The sequence below is a fragment of the Bos grunniens genome, chromosome 3, assembly GCF_055505025.1.
Source record: "Bos grunniens cultivar Pamir isolate PY7600 chromosome 3, Bosgru_T2T1.0, whole genome shotgun sequence".
In the NCBI taxonomy this organism is placed as follows: domain Eukaryota; kingdom Metazoa; phylum Chordata; class Mammalia; order Artiodactyla; family Bovidae; genus Bos; species Bos grunniens.
Window position 1 is genome coordinate 69,272,312 of NC_141167.1, and position 25,129 is coordinate 69,297,440.

Below are 25,129 nucleotides of genomic sequence, written 5' to 3' on the forward strand. Positions count from 1 at the left end.
GCTCTTACTTTTCAACAGAGACAAAGTCTTAAACTTGTTCTAAGTTTAATACATATGATGCCTCATAAATGTTTACTAATAACAGCCAACAACCTCATCTTCTTCTCTACTTCTCTTGTCTCTAAGGCTTTTACATCTGAAGAAAAATTCCTAAAGCTTCTGAAGTAGCTTCAACTTCACACTGTATCTATAAATAAATTAGATAATAAACACTGCTTAGCGTGCCTATGATACTACTTATTAATAAAGAAATCTGAGAGATAACTCACTGGAAAATAATATCAAATAACTTTTGCTGTATTAAAAATCAACATAACAAAGTTAGAAATCACCACATTAAAAAACAAGTTAAAGGAAGACAGTCTACACTGATTAATGTTTCCTTTATTGTTGCTTGAAATGATATAAGAATAGGTTCAGACAGCCACTGGATTCTTAAAAATCTTTAGTAAAAAAAATTAATGGTGAAAAATTGATACAATAAATAGATTTACTGACCTACAAACATTTTGCCTTCCCAGAATTTCTTCTTAAGATAATATTAAATTGGTTCTGGTCTAAATCCAATTAATAACCAAATAGTTATTTCTAAATGAAGCTTAATTATCAGCTTATGAAACAAAGCCTCTGTAAAAGTGCTTTTCATGAAGTTACAATATTATGGGGGAAAAAATCAGTCCAAATATTTTGTTGCAAAAAAAGTCAACAAAGTTGGTCAAATCCAAGAATAGAAAATCTGAACAAGTATGAACTGCTTTTTAAAAATAAAAATCATGCTTTGTAAGGTGTCCTTATAATTTGTCCTATTAATATAAAAAGCATTTTTGTCTGTTTTAGAAAATACCATCAAATATTCCCAGAAAAGACTTTATTTCATCAGCTTCATCATCAGGATGATACCTACTGGGGGAAAAAGCAAATGTAAAAGTTAACTATTTTTATAACACAGATTTATAATAAATAATGTACTAAATATATAAAATGGATAAACTTGAAGATTGCTGAGAGGTAATTTATCAAACGAACTTCAATAGGCATAATCTTATAGGAAGTCTGGAGGAAATTAGAATTCATGAACTATGAAAGGTAGAGACAAGTATATTAGATAGATATTTCTTTAGACATATTGGAAAGTAGTGCCATTTAATCACTGTCAACAGGTCTCAAAACCTTGACTATTCAAGAGGGAAACGGAAACTGCTAAAGGTAACCATAAAAACGATCAGCAGTAGGGGCACTGATTAGACTTAACCTGACTTCTTCTTTGAACCTGTAGAATTATAACAGAACCTGGTGGCTGAAATACAACTAGAACATTAGAAAAATTAGCTGATCTCATTTCTCAAGTGACCTCATATTTCATATTATCAACATATTGTATTCAAATTAGTAAAAAAGTTTATCAATGTAATACAGTGTTTTAAGTACTAGCATCAAATACATAGGTTCTCAAAAATTGAGATATTTGATATTTTGAATTATCTTAGGGAGCTTAGCTAACCAGAGGTCTAAAATTTTTACATCTTTAAGTAAATAAAAACATTTAGGTTCTGATCCTTAAAATGAACCAAGGGAAAAGGAATGCTGAAATTCTTTGTAGAAAGCTTTCACTTGTATAGTCTTAAAATATGTTTAAAGAGTTCTTACCTGAAATCAATCTCCTTTTTACATTCATTTCTAACAAAGCAATCCACTTTCTCATTAAAATTTGAAGAGTTTGATATTTTTTCAGAGCGAGTAAAGCATAGCTTTTCAATCTCTGGTGACAGACTTTGTTGTTTTCTTTCTTGTAAATGGACCTATATTTTAAGGTTAAAAAACTCAGCAACCATTGAAGGTTTAACTATTCAGGCAGTATTTAAAAGAAAAAAGAGAGAAGTGTTTCTTCTTATAATACTTGCATTTCCAGATTGTTGAGGTAATTGTGTCATGGAGGATGCACCAAACTTGGACACAGCAGAATTTGATAAATAAATATCTTGCTTCTCATGTGATGAAACAAAACTAAAAATCAAAATGAATTACTTGGTCAATTGTGGCATATAAGAGAAACAAACCATTCTAATTTAGATCAATAGTAATTCTTTGGAAAATATGATTAGCTTATCATATTCATCACCCATAAAATTGATGCTCTATTTCTTAGACTCATGGTGAAATTGGTGTCTCTTCTTTCTTTTTGACAAAAAAGCAATTTGTATATTCCAAATTAAATATGAATACTACTTTTAAAGGCCTACAGAAACAATCATTCAGCAGTTTTCATTAGAATTGAGTCTTAGTCATCTGTAATCAAGCAGTCCATAAATCTTCTCTAAATCCCACTTGCTTAACTTTTAGTATCCTTTCCCTATTTTGGTCTCACTGTAGACAGACATCTCTAGTTATCTTCTCATGTGTAACTGTATATTAGTGTTCATCTTTAATCTTTTATATTAAATTCATTCATTAAAAAACATTTCATGATTCACTACCATAAGCCAGATATTGCACTAGGAGCTAAGTATAAGCAGTAAACAAATCTTTAGGAGGTGATCATCTATAGAGGTGCAGACAATAAACAAACAGTAAACATAATTACAGATCCTGAAGTGATATGAAGGAAATGAACTGAGTAATAATATAGTAGATAACAGTGTGGAGCACAAACCCCCTTTAAAAAGACGGTCATGGATGCCACTCTGAGGAGGTGACAATTTAAGCTGACACAGGCTAAAATGTGACAGTCATGCAAGGAGCCACAAATAGTAGATGATGTAGGGAAGAATCACACATATTGCTAGGACAGAATCTTTTTATCTCTTATAGCAAGGAATGGCAAGGAATTAAAACAGTAAAAAGAGTATGAAAGGAAGAGCATGTGTCTCCTTTTCATCATAGACCCTCAGCGCTCACAGGCCTTCCCAGCAGCAACTTTTGGCACCAGTTTCTCAGAGGTTTCTTGATAGAACTCCGTTTTAAACCCACCTATTTTCTGTTGGTCACTTTTAAACTCTTCCAAAATTATTTGTACTTTTCTAAAGTTGTGGTGCACAACACTGTTCATATGCCTTGTTACTTTCCTACTTTGATTTGCCTACTTTCTTTATACCCATGGCTTTGTTCCACTGTGATGCTTCTAATCTGTTTACTGTGTATGACTTAGAGTTAGAACCAATGAATGGAAATGATAAAAAGACAAATTTTAAAAGCTAGTGAATGACCTGAGAAATCCAAACATGAAACAAGCACTATAGAATGAATAAGCCCCTGGTCACTGGAATTGTCTTGGTGGAAACAGCACGATTACTTGCCGGTAATGTTGGATGGTTCCTTTCAACTCTGGAATTCTATGAAATCTATGATTCTGTGATGTAGATACTGATGTTCAGTAAAATGACTAAATAATAGCAAAAATATCATATGACACTTACAAACTTAAAAAAATTTTTTAAAGTAGGAGAAATAACTCTTTAGTAGAAAACTGAACCCTGAATAAAAAGTTACCAATATTTCTTCTCTGTGGGAAAGTTTTGGTTCTGGCTATAACTTCTCTCCCTTACGTTCTAATCAAGTACAACATACAAATGTATTTTACATTTCTACAAAGATACTTTACGTTGAACACTTCTAATATATTTTTTTTCAAATGTCTCATATGCTGTATATCCTTAAATAATATTTATGTTTACCCACTTGTCATTTATTCTTCCCTGTTCCTTTATTGCAATATTCTATCAATTTCTAAATCTATTCTTGAAATGACTCAAAAATCCAATTCTCTCTCTCAGTTTCTATCACCTCTGCCCCAGTTGAGGACTTATCATAGCCTGCCTTTCTCACTGGCCACTATGCTCCTGGTGGTCCTACCCTCTACAATTCATTCTACATATCACTGCTGGAATGGTATTTTTCTGATTGAATTATATAACTTTAATAGTTATAAGCTTAAATAGCCTTCAGTTCAGTTCAGTTCAGTCGCTCAGTCATGTCCAACTCTTTGCAACCCCATGAACTGCAGCACGCCAGGCCTCCCTGCCCATCACCAACTCCCGGAGTTCACTCAAACTCACGTCCATCGAGTTGGTGATGCCATCCAGCCATCTCATCCTCTGTCATCCCCTTCTTCTCCTGCCCCCAATCCCTCCCAGCATCAGAGTCTTTTCCAATGAGCCAACTCTTCGCAAGAGGTGGCCAAAGTACTAGAGTTTCAGCTTTAGCATCATTCCTTCCAAAGCAATCCCAGGGCTGATCTCCTCTAGAATGGACTGGTTGGATCTCCTTGCAGTCCAAGGGACTCTCAAGAGTCTTCTCCAACACCACAGTTCAAAAGCATCAATTCTTCGGCGCTCAGCCTTCTTCACAGTCCAACTCTCACATCCATACATGACCACTGGAAAACCCATAGCCTTGACTAGATGGACCTTTGTTGGCAAAGTAATGTCTCTGCTTTTCAATATGCTGTCCAGGTTGGTCATAACTTTTCTTCCAAGGAGCAAGCATCTTTTAATTTCATGGCTGCAGTCACCATCTGCAGTGATTTTGGAGCCCAAAAATATAAAGTCTGACACTGTTTCCACTGTTTCCCCATCTATTTCCCATGAAGTGATGGGACCAGATGCCGTGATCTTAGTTTTCTGAATGTTGAGCTTTAAGCCAACTTTTTCACTCTCCTCTTTCACTTTCATCAAGAGGCTTTTTAGTTCCTCTTCACTTTCTGCCATAAGGGTGGCGTCATCTGCATATCTGAGGTTATTGATATTTCTCCAGGCAATCTTGATTCCAGCTTGTGCTTCTTCCAGCCCAGCATTTCTCATGATGTACTCTAAACAGAAGTTAAATAAGCAGGGTGACAATATACAGCCTTGACGTACTCCTTTTCCTATTTGGAACCAGTCTGTTGTTCCATGTCCAGTTCTAACTGTTGCTTCCTGACCTGCATACAAATATAGCTTAAATATCTTGGATGGTTCTTCACTGCCTACTATGGAGATCAGAACCCAGAGCTGGCTAGGCTACAATGGGTCTATAAGCATTATTATTATTTTTTGATAAGGGGTGCTGCAGATACTTAAAAAAATTAGTTGTCAAAATTTAAATGTCAGGAGATGTCACATAAATTTTAGATTCTTAGCTTTTTTGAAAAATCAGAAAATCTGACAACACTAGACTTACAGTTCCTGCACTGCAACATCTGGTTAACTCTGAGCAGTGGTTATTTCCTTTAGAGGGGGCACTCTGCAGTTACCCTTGGCCCATCAGATCTGGAAGCAGTTTGAGTTTGTGAACTCTGACCTACTGGATACAGCACAGGTATCTAAATATGGCCCCTTACAGACCTCAGCAATCTCAGCCTTAATTCTGTGCCAACATTGACCCACTTTACTGACCCTTGAGCACCAGATGCCTTTTCAAACCTTATCCCTTTACATACACTCTTCTACCTGGAATGCATACAGTTCAGTTGCTCAGTCATGTCTGACTCCTTGTGACCCCATGGACTGTAGCATGCCAGGCCTCCCTGTCCATCACCAACTCCAGGAGTTTATTCAAACTCATGTTCATTGAGTCGGTGATGCCATCCAACCATCTCATCCTCTGTCATCCCCTTCTCCTCCAGCCTTCAATTTTTCCCAGCATCAGGGTCTTTCCAATGAGTCAGTTCTTTGTATCAGGTGGCCAAAGTATTGCAGTTTCAGCTTCAGCATCAGTCCTTCCAATGAATATTTGGACTGATTTCCTTTAGGATGGACTGTTTGGATCTCCTTGTAGTCCAAGGGACTCTCAAAAGCCTTCTCTAACACCACAGTTCAAATCATCAATTCTTTGGCACTCAGCCTTCTTTACGGTCCAACTCTCACATCCATACATGACCACTGGAAAAACCATAGCCTTGACTAGATATACATTTGTTGGCAAAGTAATGTCTCTGCTTTTTAATGTGCTATCTAGGTTGGTCATAGCTTTTCTTCCAAGAAGCAACCATCTTTAAATTTCATGGCTGCAGTCACCATCTGCAGTGATTTTGGAGCCCCCAGAAATAAAGTCTGACACTGTTTCCATTGTTTCCTGATCTATTTGCCATGAAGTGATGGGACTGGATGCCATGATCTTAGTTTTCTGAATGTTGAGCTTTAAGCCAACTTTTTCACTCTCCTCTTTCACCTTCATCAAGAGGCTCTTTAGTTCTTCTTCACTTTCTGCCATAAGGGTGGTGTCATCTGCATATCTGAGGTTATTGATATTTCTCCCAGAAATCTTCATTCCAGTTTGTGCTTCACCCAGTCCAGCATTTCTCATGATGTACTCTGCATATAAGTTAAATAAGCAGGGTGACAATATACAGCCTTGACGTACTCTTTTCCTGATTTGGAACCAGTCTGTTGTTCCATGTCCAGTTCTAACTGCTGATTCTTGACCTGCATACAGATTTCTCAGGAGGCAGGTCAGGTGGTCTGGTATTCCCATCTTTCCCAGAATTTTCCAGTTTGTTGTGTCCCCGACAGTCAAAGGTGTTGGCGTAGTCAATACAGCAGAAATAGATGTTTTTCTGGAACTCTCTTGCTTTCTTGTTGATCCACCGGATGTTGGCAATTTGATCTCTGGTTCCTCTGCCTTTTCTAAATTCAGCTTGAACCTCTGGAAGTTCATGGTTCACGTACTATTGAAGCCTCGCTTGGAGAATTTTGAGCATTACTTTGCAAGTGTGTGAGATGAGTGCAATTGTGCAGTAGTTTGAGCATTCTTTGGCATTGCCCTTCTTTGGGATTGGAATGAAAACTGACATTTTCCAGTCCTGTGGCCACTGCTGAGTTTTCCAAATTTGCTGGCATACTGACTGCAGCACTCTAACAGCATCATCTTGTAGGATTTGAAATAGCTCAACTGGAATTCCATCACCTCCACTAGCTTTGTTCGTAGTGATGCTTCCTAAGGCCCACTTGACTTTGCATTTCAGGATATCTGGCTCTAGGTGAGTGATCACACCATCGTGGTTATCTGGGTCATGAAGATCTTTTTTTGTGTAGTTCTTCTTTGTATTCTTGCCACCTTTTCTTAATATCTTCTGCTTCTGTTAGGTCCCTACCATTTCTGTCCTTTATTGTGCTCATCTTTGCATGAATTGTTCCCTTGGTATCTCAAATTTTCTTGAAGAGATCTCTAGTCTTTCCCATTTTGTTGTTTTTCTCTAATTCTCTGCCTTGATCACTGAGGAAGGCTTTCTTATCTCTCCTTGCTACTCTTTGGAACTCTGCATTCAAAGAGGTATAGTTTTCCTCTTCTCCTTTGCCTTTCACGTCTCTTCTTTTTTCAGCTATTAGTCTTTTCTTTTATACCTGTTAAATTCGGTTTTGTTTTTGTAATGTTTATTTATTTTTGGCTGTGTCTGATCTTAGATGCAACACACAGGATCTTTGGGATCTATGTTGCAGCAGGCGAGATCCTTCCATTACAGCATGTGGGCTCAGAAGTTGCAGTGTGTGAGCTTAGTTGCCCCACGGCAAATGGGATCTTAGTTCCCTAACTAGGGATCGAACCTGTGTTCCTTACACTGGAAGGCAGATTCTTAACCACTGAACCACCAGGGAAGTCCATCTCCCTGTCAAACTCTTATTCAGTTTTCACGTCTTGTGAAAAGTGAGGATTCCTTACCTCAGCCCCAAAGACCATGATTCAGTAGTAAGTCTAGCATGGGGGCCCAGGAATGTGCATTTTTAATGTGTTCCCCTAGGAGTTGGACATAACTGAGTGACTAAGCACACACACACACACACACACACACACGGCAATTTTGATTTGTGTGGTCTGACAAGAGGACTTTGAGAAACACTGCTCTAAGATTAAGAGGGCTTAGCTTGGCTGATACCCTACTGCTTCTCTGCCATCTAATGACATGATCCTCCTCTCTACTTACATGTCATAAAAATATAAAGTCGTAAGTATTTGAAACCAAAGTTCTAAAACTTGCCTCTTAGATGATTCTCTTTGGAACTGGCCTTTTGATTCTTGGAATGGTAGCTTACTTTCCCCAGTACTTGAACTCAAAGTGTTTCCAAATCCTAGGTAAAGAGATAACATTTTGAAATAAAATACCAGGAAACAGATGAATAAAGCTTTTCACAAGTTCTACAAGGACTCTCTCCAAAAAGACATGATCTGGTTAAAGAGAGAATGAAAATTCTCAACAATTAAATTTACTGTACATATATAAAACAAAGGAGTGAAGTTAATGGAGTAAAACTACATAACACATAGGTTAGCTTATTAGTCACTATATTAAAAGGCCCCCAAACCACTTTTATTCATTTATAAGCCATGTAAATGATCAAGTCAAAGTTATTCAATATTTTCAGTGATCTGCAAAGGGCTGATTTCCTGCTGTCAGCCATCCTGGGACAGAGTCTCTCCATCTTGCTATCTTGTCTTATCAAGGTTTTCACTTCTCTGTTTTAGTGAAATAGGCTGAATTTGCCAGTAACTCAAAGGCCTAGTTCCATTATTTTTGGATTATATATGATTTAAACACAATATCTAATACAGGAGAAACTAATTGTTTCCTCTTAATTATTTACACCTGAAAAGTCAATTCATGTATTATTTCTGCTAGAAATAATATTTTACGTTGTTTACTAGCATATAAGAATATTTTAAAATATAGCAGTTGTTTACATGTCCATCCTAAACTCCCTAACTATTGCTGCCCCCCATCTTCCTCTCTGCCCCTGCCAACCCCAGCAACCAGCAAGGACCTACTGTATAGCACATGGAACGCTGCTCAATGTTATGTGGCAGCATGGATGGGACGGGAGTTTGGTGGAGAATGGTTACATGTATATATATGGAGTTTGGGGGAGAATGGTTACATGTATATGTATGGCCAAGTCCCTTCACTGTTCACCTGAAACTATCACAACATTGTTAATCAGCTATACCCCAATGCAAAATAAAAAGTTAAAAAAAGTGGAACATTTTTGTCTTTCAAAAACATTACCAGACCATGTGAAATCTTAAAATGTAGAGCAGGATAGTCTCTTTTACGAGGGAAAATTCAATAAATCTTAATTTTAATACAGCCTTTAGCAACAGAAGGGACAACAGAATAGAAAAAACTCATTTGCTATATCATCATTATGGAATAACCTTGACCTCTGTGCTAGGGATAGGAAATGTTATGTGTGAGAGGGCCACATTTTTAGTTTTGCTAAAAACTATAATCTGAATAAATCAAAGCTAATTAAGTACACGCACCAAAAAGGCAAATAAAATTAGTTTAAAAAACTTGACTGAAAAACATTCGAGGAATTTCTCATGAATTATTTCATTCTAAAATACATACATTTAAAATTAAATACATACAATACATATATACAAAAATACATACAAATGAAATATATTTCATGCTATTTACCTGATGTTTTTGTCTTCTCAGTTTCAGCTGAAAAGCTAGTAATTTCTACTAAGTTTTCATCATCAAAGTCATCCCAAATTTCATTTCCCAATTCAAAGTTCACTTTCAAAACTTCTGAAAATGAGAAATTACTTTTAATTGCATCTGTCAAATTCTAGTTTCCATATGCATTAAGATTTCTGTTGAACAGAATTGTTGAGGGGCTTTTTCACTTGAAGTTATAGAATAGGTCCATCAAGAAAAATCTGTCATGTGTTTGTAAGTAAGTATGCTGCTGCTGCTAAGTCATTTCAGTCATGTCCAACTCTGTGCAACCCCATGGACTGCAGCCTACCAGGCTCCTCCGTCCATGGGATTTTCCAGGCAAGAGTATTGGAGTGGGTTGCCATTGCCTTCTCCCATAAGTAAGTATCAGTTCAGTTCAGTTGCTCAGTCATGTCCAACTCTTTGCGACCCCATGAATCGCAGCACGCCAGGCCTCCCTGTCCATCACCAACTCCCGGAGTTCACTCAGACTCACGTCTATCGAGTCAGTGATGCCATCCAGCCATCTCATCCTCTGTCGTCCCCTTCTCCTCCTGCCCCCAATCCCTCCCAGTATCAGAGTCTTTCCCAATGAGTCAACTCTTCGCATAAGGTGGCCAAAGTACTGGAGTTTCAGCTTCAGCATCATTCCTTCCAAAGAAATCCCAGGGCTGATCTCCTCTAGAATGGACAGGTTGGATCTCCTTGCAGTCCAAGGGACTCTCAAGAGTCTTCTCCAACACCACAGTTCAAAAGCATCAATTCTTCGGCGCTCAGCCTTCTTCACAGTCCAACTCTCACATTCATACATGACCATAGGAAAAACCATAGCCTTGACTAGATGGACCTTTGTTGGCAAAGTAATGTCTCTGCTTTTGAATATGCTATCTAGGTTGGTCATAACTTTCCTTCCAAAGAGCAAGTGTCTTTTAATTTCATGGCTGCAGTCACCATCTGCAGTGATTTTGGATCCCAGAAAAATAAAGTCTGACACTGTTTCCACTGTTTCTCCATCTATTTCCCATGAAGTGATGGGACCAGATGCCGTGATCTTCGTTTTCTGAATGTTGAGCTTTAAGCCAACTTTTTCACTCTCCTCTTTCACTTTCATCAAGAGGCATTTTAGTTCCTCTTCACTTTCTGCCATAAGGGTGGTGTCATCTGCATATCTGAGGTTATTGATATTTCTCCAGGCAATCTTGATTCCAGCTTGTGTTTCTTCCAGTCCAGCGTTTCTCATGATGTACTCTGCACAGAAGTTAAATAAGCAGGGTGACAATATACAGCCTTGACGTACTCCTTTTCCTATTTGGAACCAGTCTGTTGTTCCATGTCCAGTTCTAACTGTTGCTTCCTGACCTGCATACAGATTTCTCAAGAGGCAGGTGAGGTGGTCTGGTATTCCCATCTCTTTCAGAATTTTCCACAGTTTATTGTGATCCACACAGTCAAAGGCTTTGGCATAGTCAATACAGCAGAAATAGATGTTTTTCTGGAACTCTCTTGCTTTTTCCATGATCCAGCGGATGTTGGTAATTTGATCTCTGGTTCCTCTGCCTTTTCTAAAACCAGCTTGAACATCAGGAAGTTCACGGTTCACATACTATTGAAGCCTCACTTGGAGAATTTTGAGCATTACTTTACTAGCATGTGAGATGAGTGCAATTGTGCGGTAGTTTGAGCATTCTTTGGCATTGCCTTTCTTTGCGATTGGAATGAAAACTGACCTTTTCCAGTCCTGTGGCCACTGCTGAGTTTTCCAAATTTGCTGGCATATTGAGTGCAGCACTTTCACAGCATCATCTTTCAGGATTTGGAATAGCTCCATTGGAATTCTATCACCTCTACCAGCTTGTTTGTAGTGATGCTTTCTAAGGCCCACTTGACTTCACATTCCAGAATGTCTGGCTCTAGATGAGTGATCACACCATCATGATTATCTGGGTTGTGAAGATCTTTTTTGTACAGTTCTTCTGTGTATTCTTGCCACCTCTTCTTAATATCTTCTGCTTCTGTTAGGTCCATACCATTTCTGTCCTTTATCGAGCCCATCTTTGCATGAAATAATCCCTTGGTATCTCTAATTTTCTTGAAGAGAGTAAGTATAGGTACTTACTCTCTTCAAGAAGAGAAGTAAGTAAGTATAGGTACTTTTAAAACCATAAGCATCATTATCTATTGACATATGAAACACATTTTTCAACTATTAATACTAAACAGAGGTCTTGAGTAGTAGTTATCTAAAGCACTGGGGTCAAGCATTATTGAGTACTATAGTCAACCAGTTTTATTTACATTACATGTAGTGATTGATTACTACACTAAATTTAATTTTCAAGGTATTTTTCTAGATAAAATTAATTTTCCCTCTTAATTCCTGCATAAGAATAATCTTATTCCAAGATTGGATTGTAATAGCTTCTAAAATGGGCTTCCTATCCCATCTCCTTTCCTTACAAGCAGTTAATTTTGAATATTGTTATGAAAATATATCTTTATTTTTCTCCTGTTAAAATATCCTCAGTGTTATCCACTGTATATAACCTGGGTTTAGAGCCAGACTACCCATTGTATGTAGCCTGAGTTAGAGTCAGACTACCCAGGTGAAAATTCCACCTCTCTGATTTACTGGTTGGATGATATTAGACAAGTAATTTAAACTCTGAGCCTAGTTTTCTCTTCTGCAGAACAGGGATAATAGTACCTAACACATATGATTAATATGGAAACTAAATGTCTTTACCTGTGCAGTTTTCCACAGTAGTGTGTTAATAAATAGTAATAATTTGTTTCTCCAAAAAATCTTGTGCATATATATGTATTATATGTATTTATTATATGTAAAGGATATGTGATTGCAGCCATGAAATTAAAAAATGCTTGCTCTTTGGAGGGAAAGTTATGACCAAATAGATGGCGTATTGAAAAGCAGAGATATTACTTTGCCAACAAAGGTCTGTCTAGTTAAGGCTATGGTTTTTCCAGTAGTCATGTATGGATGTGAGAGTTGGACTATAAAGAAAACTGAGCACCAAAGAATTGATGCTTTTGAACTGTGGTGTTGGAGAAGACTCTTGAGAGTCCCTTGGACTGCATGGAGATCCAACCAGTCCATCCTAAAGGAGGTCAGTCCTGGGTGTTCATTGGAGGGACTGATGTTGAAGCTGAAACTCCAATACTTTGGCCACCTGATGCAGAGAGCTGACTCATTTGAAAAGACTCTGATGCTGGGAAAGATTGAGGGCAGGAAGAGAAGGGGACAACAGTAGGTGAGATGGTTAGATGGCATCACCGATACAATGGACATGGGTTTGTGTGGACTCTGAGAGTTGGTGATGGACAGGGAGGCCTGGGGTGCTGTGGTTCACGGAGTCGCAAAGAGTCAGACACAACTGAGCAACTGAACTGAACCGAACTGAAAGGATGTGTAGCACACAATTTACACATGATAAAATACATAGCACGCTCAATTGTAAATTCCACACATCTAATTGATTATCACTGAATGTTTCTATTGAATTTTGCCAAACTCTTGTTCTGTATCAACATATGGTTGCAATTGATAAATGTAGTTCTCACATTCATTTGTCAATTCAAATGTTGGTTGATATTTTAGTTGACTTTAATAAAAGTTGGAGAAGGAAATGGCAACCCACTCCAGTATTCTTGCCTGGAAAATCCCATGGACGGAGAAGCCTGGTAGGCTACAGTCCATGGGGTTGCAAAGAGTCAGACATGACTGAGCGACTTCACTTTCTTTCTTTAATAAAAGTAAAACAACAAAGACATGTTGGAACTTCATTCATTCAACCAAAGACTTAAGCAACTTCTTTGCTGAATTAGATAATAATTTTCCAATGTTAGAAGCATATTCTTTCAATTTTCCATGCTATCCACAATGTAAGGGCTACAGACATGACACTGACAAACCTAACTTCTAACATCTTCTCCATCACTTTCTTAAGTATAAACAATAAGTCAAGCCATGATTTGTATAATTTGCTGACTTCTACGATGTAAAGATTCCCACTATGTGTCACACTGGTAGCTTGATTTCAAGCTACCGGTGTGACACAACTGAATGCAAAGTTGGAAGAAATGCACAATAACACCTCTTCATGAAGTATTTCCATCGTATAAATACAAATATAGATGTAAATTTCATGTGTTAGTGTTAGTTACTCAGTCGTGTCTGACTCTTTGTGACACCATGGACTGTAGCCCATCATGTTCCTCTGTCCATGGAATTCTCCAGGCAAGAATACTGGAGTGGGTTGCCATTTCCTTCTCCAGGGGATCTTCCCAAGCCAGGGATCGAACATGGTCCTCCTGCACTGCAGGCAGATTTTACCCACTGAGCCACCAGGAATACGGATAATAGTAAAATGTAAAAAAATAGTAAAATAGAATAATGAGGAAATGGTTAGTTTTTAATATTTATAGTCTTAGTTTTTAATATAATTTATTTAATTGAAACTTTATATAATTAAACTTTAATAATGCCTGAAAGAATCCCCTTATACTCTCACAAGTAGGTATAAGCTCACTCCAGTAAAATTTTTCTTCACTTTAAATAACCTCTACACTATCCAAAACTTTCTCTATGCTTTCACTCTACCTCCAACTCCAGTTCACATTATTCTACTTTTGCACCTTGATAACATGAGAGAAATATCAATAACCTCAGATATGCAGATGATACCACCCTTATGGCAGAAAATGAAGAGGAACTAAAAAGCCTCTTGATGAAAGTGAAAGAGGAGAGTGAAAAAGCTGGCTTAAAGCTCAACATTCAGAAAATGAAGATCATGGCATCTGGTCCCATCACTTCATGGGAAATAGATGGGGAAACAGTGGAAACAGTGTCAGACTTTATATTTTTGGGCTCCAAAATCACTGCAGATGGTGACTGCAGCCATGAAATTAAAAGACACTTACTCCTTGGAAGAAAAGTTATGACCAACCTAGATAGCATATTCAAAAGCAGAGACATTACTTTGCCAACAAAGTTTCGTCTAGTCAAGGCTATGGTTTTTCCAGTGGTCATGTATGGATGTGAGAGTTGGACTGTGAAGAAAGCTGAGCGCCAAAGAATTGATGCTTTTGAACTGTGGTGTTGGAGAAGACTCTTGAGAGTCCCTTGGACTGCAAAGAGATCCAACCAGTCCATTCTGAAGGAGATCAGCCCTGGGATTTCTTTGGAGGGAATGATGCTAAAGCTGAAACTCCAATACTTTGGCTACCTCATGCGAAGAGTTGACTCATTAGAAAAGACTCTGATGCTGGGAGAGATTGGAGGCAGGAGGAAAAGGGGACGACAGAGGATGAGATGGCTGGATGGCATCACCGACTCGATGGATGTGAGTTTGAGTGAACTTCGGGAGATGGTGATGGACAGGGAGGCCTGGCGTGCTGCGATTCATGGGGTTGCAAAGTGTCGGACATGACTAAGCAACTGAACTGAACTGAACACATACATATCTATGTTGTACAAAGAGAAGTAGGTACAAAGTGCAATGGAAATATAGAGAAGAGGACCATCTGGCTAGATGGGCTGCTGCTGTTTAGTTGCTAAGTCATGTCCAATTCTTTTGCGACTCCATGGACTGTCACCCACCAGGCTCCTTTGTCCATGGCATTTCCTAGGCAAGAATACTGGAGTGGGTTGCCTGCTATTTCCTTTTCCAGGGGATCTTCCTGACCCAGGGACCGAACCCAATTTTCCTGCTTGGCAGGCAGATTCTTTACTACCTGAGAAGCCCTGGCTTGATGGGGACTGGCAGCTAAAGAAGGAAGAGACTTGAGCATATTTGTATGCTGGAAAGCAAGAGACCATAGCGAGAAGATATTGAAAATAAGGGCAAAAGAAGGGAGACAGTTAGTCTCCAAAGTTCCAGGGGAGGCAGAACTGGAAAAATTAAGATTACAGATGAAAGGATAAACCTTAAATAGAAGAAAAGATAATTCTTTTTTTTAAAACAGTTAAGGATGAGTACAGAAACAGAAAAATATATAGTTGTGGGGTGGAAAGTTGAAAGAGTTCATATATTATAGGTTTGATTTTCAATTCTCCACTGATAATTAAAAGTCAATTTCATTTTATAGAAATGGTATTGCTTGGGAATCAAAAGATATGGAATCTATTTCTAGCCTTGCCATTAATTAGATATGTGATTTTGGACAAGTCATTTAATCTCTTTGAGTCTTGGCTTCTTTCACTGTAAAATGAGAGTTGCACAAAGGTCCCTTACAATTTAAATTGTACAATTCAACATGCTTTATCATAAAATTTCTAAAATCTTTTTTTCTTCTCTTCTTGAACATGGAATACAGATGATAAAAAAATGCCATGTTTTTCTTAAAATAGTCTTAAGAGCAATAGTTGAATACATTTAAAATATGTTTTGCCACCAAAGACTAATGTGTAAAAAGTATAATGAATATACTCATTTACTATTAATAATAGTACCAGATACTATATTAAGGGCTTTACATACATTATCTCATTTAATCCTAAAATTCCTAATATATAACCAGATGATGGAATTGAGACAAACTGGGAAGTTTTGAAAAGTCACTCAACTACTAAATGAGCTAGGATTTGAACCCAGACAGATTATTTCTATATCCTGCAAGTTTAATTACTATATTATACAACTTCTTTAAAAAAATGGGGGAGGCGTTCAGTAAAAGATGGGTATAGTTATTATTGGGGTTTAAAGTATTTAGATGAAACTTTTATATCATAATAAAAATAACATTTGGAATGGCAGGTGGGAAAGAAATAAAAGTAGAAAAACTATTTAAAGACAACATGAAAGTAATCAGAGGGAAGGATAAACTCTGGCATGGAGAAGGGCAGGGGAATACAAGGAGTAAGTTAGAGGGCTATAGGTTGAAGAGAGATAAAGATAAGAGGGCTAACAATCTTACACTTTCTATCCATGTTGTAATGATATTTTTCAGGCTTTCAACAAATTGGATAAATGCTCTGATATTCTAGGTGAGGTTAGGGGATTTTTTTTTTTTTTTGATATTGGGTCTAATGAGTGCCACAGTGTCATAAGGGGTGGTGGGTACTCAAGTCCTTGCCTACTTCAGATCTTAAACTATGGCTAATGACAGCAATAGAGTGAAAGAATAAAAGAAAGGGTGGCAATAGAAGTAAAAAACAATACACATAAGAAATTGTTTTCAGAAAACCCCAAGCTTACCATTTCTATGTATAGGTACTTGAATAAACAACTTTATGGCCAGAATTATTTCTTACATGTTTTAACAGACTGACTATTGGTACCATGACCCAAAGAAATGGTACTATTAACGGCAGGATAAGGACTAAGGAGGAACCAGGCCCAACACTGAAGAATTTATATGTATTATTTCATTAATTTAATGACAGACACAGATATAAAGCAAATCTATATTACAAATGAGTTATATCCCATAAACTGGGTTATAGTCTCACATTATCATAGAGACTGTAAAAATTATAGTTTTAAGATCTACAGAGATATTAAAGTCACTAAATTTTCTATTCTTTAATTTTAAAGATAAGATTAAGCTCAAAAGAGGTTAAATAATTTTACCAAGGTCACACAGCTATTTTGTAAAATGAAACTAATTTTATAAACAAAAAAATTATTTCAAATAATTCTAAAGACACATAAAAGTAACAGTTTGGTATTTTAATACTTTAAATGTTCAAAGAGCCCTTATATTTCAGCTTTTCCTCATATTATCTTTTTAAATTAATTAATTTATTTTAATTGGAGGCTAATTACTTTACAATATTGTGATGGTTTTTGCCATACATTGACATGAATCAAATAGTCAATGCTATGTAGGAAAAGATTGTGAAAATCTGTGACAGACACAGAAAGACCATCTGAAATAACAGACCCAAGAATTTGAAACTGGTTCAATAACTAAAGAGAAAAATGTTGACGTTAGTAATGATAATAATTTTAGATGCTGGTTTTTCAATAACATTGCTTGTCAGTCCAAAGTAGTGATAAATCATATTCTCTCTCAAGTCAATATCAACAGTAATTTACCTTTGTCTTGATATGCAGATGGTTGTTGTTGACTTTTTGTATAGATCTCATGCTGATCCCTCTGCTCCATTATAGGCAATTCAGGTGTGTTTAAATATTCTGACCTTTATAAAGATAAATAAAACCATGAAAATGTTAAAGAAAATATTACAATTAATCTGACTTTGAAAACTACTTATTCATATAAGTGAGAAAAAAATTGGTTCATCTACTCAGTACTTCTATGATTAACTGTGCTAGCTTGAGTAGTAAAGGGTTAAAAAAAATTTCTGTTTAATGGAAGTGACAACTACTTAGGTCATGTAGTCATCTTTACATGTCCCCATAGATTTCTGATATCTGTGTGTAGCCTTAAAAATTTATTGCTAATGCTTCTTTCAGTTAGATAACAAAAGCTAGGATCTCTTGAAGTACTGTTGGCATCTATTCTGATTGGTCAGTGGCTGTTCTGTACTGACTGTTAAGTATATTAAATGTCATCCCAGCATATGGAATGCCCTTATCTGGAAGGGAAATTACATATACTGTTATTTTTCAGGCATCATAATATAGGAAAAGAATGCTGAGTTCTCATCTAGAGCCCTCTGCTTACTAGGAATATGAGTTTTGGTTATTTCATCCATATAATGAGATAAAAATACCTTGATTTATAAGCCAGGTTGTTGCTAAGGTCAAAAGAAATAATGCATAAAAGCTCAATTTTTAAGTTATAAAATATTTTATAAATCTGAGATATTATTAATATAGAGTGGGCCCTAAACAGAAAAGACTGGACTTTATACACTAACATGATTTCCCCTTTTAAAGTATACTCTTGTCACCTGTTAAGTTTATAACCTGAGAGCATGACACATAGGATGACTAGTTTTTCCAAGAAAGAGATGATTTGATCTATGTTAAAAGTATACTATAACTACAGAGTTCTAAAAAAACCTGGGGGTACAAAAGATAAAACTCTTATGATGTCATTACTGCATTATAGAACTAACTAATTACTATGATTTAAAGGTAGCCAGTAACAATCTTTCTCTGAGTAAATGATTATTTGGAGAAACAGTTTATGATGAATAGTTTACCTCAGACATTAACATTATATTTGTACCTTGCTATACTGGGAAGAGAAGGTTTTGGAGCAAAACCAAAGTCCTTAAGGTCTACACTTGGAGATTTATTCATCTGCATCTATTAATGAAAAATAATAAGTTCAACTATCAATTTCACATCAATACCTTTTAACAAATGAGACAAACAGCAAAATTTCTGCTGACACATATAGTCCCCAAACCAACAAATTATAAGAAACACAGGCTAATTCTCAATTCAAATCTCCTTCTCAGGTCCTTCTTAAATGCTGATATTCTTCATGCTTCTTCTTCACTAGGCCATCTTCTCTTTTCACTCTACACATTCTCAAAGATCTCATTTCTTCCCCTGGCTTCAGTTACCATCTACACATAAATGACTCTCAAATCTGTAGCTCTCTGTAGATTTGAGCTCAGTTCTCTTTCTTAATTTTCTAGTTCAGCTCTCTCTTGACTTTCAAACAGCTATATCCAACTGTTGATAGAACATCTTTACCTAGACATCTTGTAGGCCTCAAAATTCAGTATTTCTCAAATGAACTTATCATGTCTCTATTCCTCCAAACTTGCTTTCCCTTTAGAGTTTTTACCCTAGTGAGGCCCCACTTTTTCCTCAATTGCTCAAGCCAGAAAGTGAAAGTGAAGTCACTCAGTCGTATCCAACTCTTTGTAGCCCACCTGGCTCCTCCATCCATGGGATTCTCCATGCAAGAATACTGGAGTGGGTTGCCATTTCCTTCTCCAGGGCATCTTCCTGACCCAGGGATCAAACTCAGGTCTCCCACATTGCAGGCAGACTCTTTACCGTCTGAGTCACCAGGGAATCCCAGAAGGCTGGGCATCATCTTTAACAATTCTTTCTACTTCACCTCTCATAAGCAATTAAGTACCAAGGTAGCTGATTCTACCTCTGAAAAATATTTTAAACCCAGCCACTTCTCTCCATTGCTACTGCCACTACATGAGACTAGGCCATTGTCTTGCCTGGATTACTGTAAAACCTCCCAAATGAATCCTTATGCTCTTTTTCTATTATCTCTAATCCATTCTCTACATTGCATCCAGAGTGAACTTTACAAAACAGCCACTGATTAAAGTCCTTTAGTGATTTCCCTTTCAGGATAAAGTCCAAATCTTTAAAATAGCAAAATTGTTTTCATGACCGAGATCCTACTTATTTCTTCACCCTTATCTGTCTCCACCCTCCTACTTGTACATGAACTCCAGATATACTGCATTACTTCAGTTTTTAAAAAGATCTGTATCTCTTTCTCTGCCCTGGGCCACTGCATATTCTCTACATCTGAAATAATTTTCTAACCCTCTTCACCACTACTCTGGTATTCACCTCTCGCCATACTTGGCTTATGCCTATATATCCTTCAGGTCTTAGTCATGTTTATCAGGAATCCTTTCCTGGCCTATTGAAAATGGAGTGAGTGTACTTTCTATATAAGTTCAAGTTATTTCACACTTCGGTCACAGAATCACTCATCACAGTGTGTTGAAAAAACCTACTTACTTATTTGTATCCTTCACTCAACTGTAAGCTCTATGAGGACTGAGACTAAAACTCTCTTATCATTGTATCCTCCACATCTACTATAGTGCTTGGCACATTCTTGGTGTTCAATGAATATGAAAAGGAAGGAAGGAATGATGTGGAATAAATATGAAAAAAAAAGAAGGAAAAACTTGGGATACTAAAAAATAATTGTCTCAGAAAAGGTGGTTGCCATTTCAAACTGCAAACCGCTCCATGTTTTCCAATAGTCTCCATATTTTAGCCTGATGACTCAGAATCTTCTTTTTATAAAAAAAACCCTAGAAAAGAAACCAGCCAATCCTGTAGGACATCAACCCTGAATATTCATTGGCAAAACTGACGCTGAAGCTGAAGCTCCAATACTTTGGCCACCTGATGTGAAGAGCTGACTCACTGGAAAAGACCCTGATGTTGGAAAGAGTGAGGGCAGACGGAGAAGGGAGAGACAGAGGATGAGATGGTTGGATGGCATCACCAACTCAACAGACAAGAGTTTGAGCAAACTCTGGGAGACAGTGAAGGACAGGGAAGCCTGGTGTGCTGCAGTCTATGGGGTCTCAAAGAGTTAAGACACAACTTAGAGCTGAACAACAACAGAAAAGAAACAGGCGCTCTGTCATTTTCTTGGCTCTGTTCTGTTCTGTTCTGTGAAGGTGAAGTTGCTCAGTTGTGTCTGACTCTCTGCGACCCCGTGGACTGTATCCATGGGATTCTCCATCCACGGGATTCTCCAGGCAAGAATACTGGAGTGGTTTACCATTTCCTTCTCCAGGGGACCTTCCCAACCCAGGGATCGAACCCAGGTCTCCCGCATTGGAGGCAGACGCTTTAACCTCTGAGCCACCAGCTTGATCAATTATTTTGCCCTGGATGACCAAGGCTTATAGTTAGTCTGCTAGTGACTTATCAACCAGAAGGAATTCCCATTCCTTCATCACTTGAAAGGGAGACTCAGTACTCATCTAGGAGAGTGATGATGAGTCACTCTCGTAAGTCACAATTAAAATCAGCTTTAGATTTTCTGGTGGCTCAGAGGTTAAAGCATCTGCCTGCAATGTGGGAGACCTGGGTTTGATCCCTGGGCTGGGAAGATCCCCTGGAGAAGGAAATGGCAACCCACTCCAATATTATTGCCTGGTGAATCCCATGGACAGAGGAGTCTGGTGGGCTACAGTCCACGGGGTCACAAAGAGTCGGACACGACTGAGCGACTTCACTTCACTTCACTTCACTTCACTTCATTTAGATTTTCCAGCCCAGTCCACCACAGATGGAGCCAGGAAAAGGCAAGAGGATCTAGTTTCAATTGCTGAACCAAAGCAAGCTACATACCCCTCTCCATTTCCCTCTCTCCAGTTTAAAAAATAAAAAAAAAAAAGGCTAATGAAGGAAAGGTTTGTATAACTATGCTACAAACATGGATTTATAGATTAATTATTAAAAATTATAGTATCTTTCCCTATGGGCTTCCCTGATAGCTCAATTGGTAATGAATCTGCCTGCTATGCAGGAGACCCCGGTTCAATTCCTGGGTCGGGAAGATCTGCTGGAAAAGGGATAGGCTACCTATTCATGACTGAGTCAGACATTTCCTTCACACTTTTCCTATAGAAACCATATTATGAATAAAAGTCATATTCCTAGTCAAGCCTTTATGTAACTCTAAAGTACTTCTGTGGATACCTATCTAATTGATACACAGCCTGGTAGGCTACAGTCCATAGGGTCGCTAAGAGTCGGACACGACTGAGCGACTTTCCTTTCACTTTTCACTTTCATGCATTGGAGAAGGAAATGGCAACCTACTCCTGTGTTCTTGCCTGGAGAATCCCAGGGACAGGGGAGCCTGGTGGGCTGCCATCTATGGGGTCGCACAGAGTCAGACACGACTGAAGCGACTTAGCAGCAGCAGCAGCAGCATATATATTTAACTATAGAACAAGGGATAAATGTTATTAAAACTAACCTTCAGACGTTTAACTGGAGGAAGAGATGAAACAGCATTTCTATTTCTTAAATCAGATAAATATGAAGAAATTGTTGATTCTTTCACTTCTGACTTCTGTGCAACTCCAGTTTTACCTATGAAAGGAAATTCTAGATTCTTTAACTTCAATTTTAGGTATTATTCAAATAAGACCAAATTTCTGCAACATTTCTAATCTAATATTTACTTTTTAAAAATGTTGTCCACAAAAGAATAAAAATTATTTGAGTTATAAGCTGCATAATATAAATATCATGTATAGATAATCAGGGTATGATTACTATTCCTCAAAGAACTTTTAATTTTTAAAATCTGAAATAAACTGTTTTATGGAACTCACAGCAGTCATGTCCACATGTGTGTTTATTTTTACAGTGATGATTACATTCTCGGTTCCCAGGTTTTTTGCAAGCAGTCATTCCTAAATCAATATAAGGGGAAAAAAATCTTTTTCACTGTATCTATTAACACAACTGTTAATTATAATTAATTTTTATCCACCTCTTTCCTTTCTGATGGTACAAAAAGATCATTATTTTCACACTTCCTCAAAAATTAACCCATTTCATATGTATTTTCAAAAGATATTCTGATAACAATCAGTCCCTGCCTACCATCAGCTCTATCCCAGCTTTTCACAAGAAGCACTGAGTCACCTATAAGCTTCTCTTAACCTCCCTAATATATTTATTTATTTATTTTACTTTACAATATTGTATTGGTTTTGCCATACATCAACATGCATCTGCCACGGGTGTACACGTGTTCCCCATCCTGAACCCCCCTCCCACCTCCCTCCCAATACCATCCCTCCTAATATAAACAGAATTAAATATCACAGAATATCAGTTAACTCCTGCTGAATGAGGTAAGAATGTGGGTGGAGTTTTGAAACTTTTTTTCTACTTTATACTTAAGCCTGAAAAATCTGGAAAGAAGCAAACCTCATGGCATTTTGTTGGCACCACAGACAGCAGCTAATAGATAGGACACCATGCATATTTAATAAATGTTAGAAATAAGTGCTTTAGGGATATAAATAATTTTCTATATGAATTCACAGAAAGGAGAGATTGCTGCCAGCTTGACCCCTGTAAGCTAGAATTAATACACCTAAATACATAATTTATTCTTCATTTATTATATTTAAGTAGGCTTTTTCTTGATTCCAACTGTCCAAACAACATGTAGGAAGGGAGAGACATTTGAACTGATCCTGGAAGGACAGACATGATCTGGACATGAGAAGGGGACCACAGGAAGATGTCCCAAGCCAGAGCATAATATCCAAAGGCAGCAAACCACAGACTAGAGAAAAGAATTGGTATATTTTCACTGGAGCACAGATTTTTAAATGAATTAGAAATGCTGGAGATAGTGAAGAGCTTTGAATACTTCTGTAATCTTTCTTGGACCTTTACTCTTCATTTTCAGTGTGTTACTCAATCAACCTTTTTCAAAGCATGGCATAGCTAAACAAAGATAATATCTATATAGCACCCTGGGGTAAATGAATAAGGCTGCTCACCATATGAGGGAACTAGTTAGATGCCATGAGACTGAGAAAATCAATGTATTGGGTACTGAATAAGTAATAAAATATTATGGGCAGCTGGAAGCTGATAGCTAAACCACAGTGTTCCCAATTGAACATAAACAATTTTGGTAAAATATAAACAATACTCAGATAAGGTCACTCTATGATTATAATGGAAGACAGATGTGAGACTACTGTATAATTATTTCTGAAAGTAGAGACAAGGACACTGAAGAACCACAAAAATAACTAAACATCTCCCTCTTCTGGCTAATGCAAATGACTACCATTTCTTTAATCCATTCATCTCCAAGACAAGACATACCAAAATATCCAATACCCTACTTGCCAACAGCACCCAATCTAGAATTGACCTCTGCTTTCCCTAAGTCCTTCTAAGAATTGCCTGTCACAAGCTGAACTCCTATAGTAGGCTCCTTCTGATTCCCTGAGATGACCCACAGTTCTGCAGATGCTATACTCTCCTTTGAGGCAGCAGTTAGAAACTACCTAACTTTCTTCAAATATGGGTTTCCCAGGTGGCACAGGGGTAAAGAATCTGCCTGCCAATGCAGGAGACACAAGAGATGCAGGTTCAATCCCTGGGTCAGGAAAATCTCCTGGAGTAGGAAATGGCAAACCCCTCTAGTATTCTTGCCTGGAAAATACCATGGACAGAGGAGCCTGATGGGCTGCAGTCCATGGGGTTGAAAAGATGGGATATGACTGAGCGACTGATCATCATCATCATCTCAAATACAGGTATGCTCCTAGTGGCCCTTGTCTGAAAGTTTTTAACATTATATTTTACAAGGTGTGCCACAGCTTGAGAAGTTTTGCCACAGGTTGAGAAGTTTTGTCCCAGTTCACGATCTCTGGTTTCCTTGAATCCAGTCCTACCATGTTACAATTTATTTTATATGCTGTTGCTTAGTTAATCCTCCCAAAATTCAGCTCTGATCAGATCATCTGCTCACTTAGAAACATTAGTTACTTCCTGTTGCCAACAAAATTAATTCCATATTTAAGGTCCTCTATGATGTAATTCTTATCATGCCTTTTAGGACCCACATTAACCCTTACCATCAAAATATATCTATTTGCCATTAGTATTAAAACAGTCCCAAGCCTTTCTATGACTGTACCTCTGATATTACCTCTTGTCTTAGAGACTTTGTCTATCAGAAGCCTATCAACTTTCAAGACCGACTCAAATAGCACCTCTATCATGGAGATCTAATCATAGGAAATCACTCTGATCACCTAAATTGGAAGTGATTTCTCTCTCCTTTGAGCCCTTATGGCATTTGTTTGTCCCTCTCACTAACTGTATGCTGCCTTATACTTAGTGTATTTACATGAAAAACACAGTAAAGAAATATAGGGCACCCTAAACTAGAGTAAGATAACGTGAGTCCCAATATGGGATGTTCTCTGTAGAAAACAGGGATTAAAAATAAACTGTTTTGTTATCTCATGAAGTAAAAAGATAAAATGAAATTATGTAT

The 25,129-nt window shown here is 37.5% G+C and overlaps 1 protein-coding gene across 1 annotated transcript in view; it reads right to left on the minus strand.

The window, feature by feature from the left end:
• Nucleotides 1-364: 364 nt before the first annotated feature.
• Nucleotides 365-25,129, minus strand: part of HFM1 (helicase for meiosis 1) — a 110,523-nt gene continuing 85,758 nt past the window's right edge. Inside the window, exons 30-38 of the mRNA XM_086394430.1 lie at nt 22,425-22,505; nt 22,064-22,179; nt 18,572-18,651; nt 17,470-17,573; nt 9,389-9,502; nt 7,949-8,039; nt 1,902-2,004; nt 1,648-1,799; nt 365-903 (exon numbers count right to left, since the gene is read on the minus strand). Coding sequence (XP_086250556.1) covers nt 834-903; nt 1,648-1,799; nt 1,902-2,004; nt 7,949-8,039; nt 9,389-9,502; nt 17,470-17,573; nt 18,572-18,651; nt 22,064-22,179; nt 22,425-22,505 — 911 coding nt within the window. The 3' untranslated portion in view covers nt 365-833. The remainder of the gene's footprint in view (nt 904-1,647; nt 1,800-1,901; nt 2,005-7,948; nt 8,040-9,388; nt 9,503-17,469; nt 17,574-18,571; nt 18,652-22,063; nt 22,180-22,424; nt 22,506-25,129) is intronic.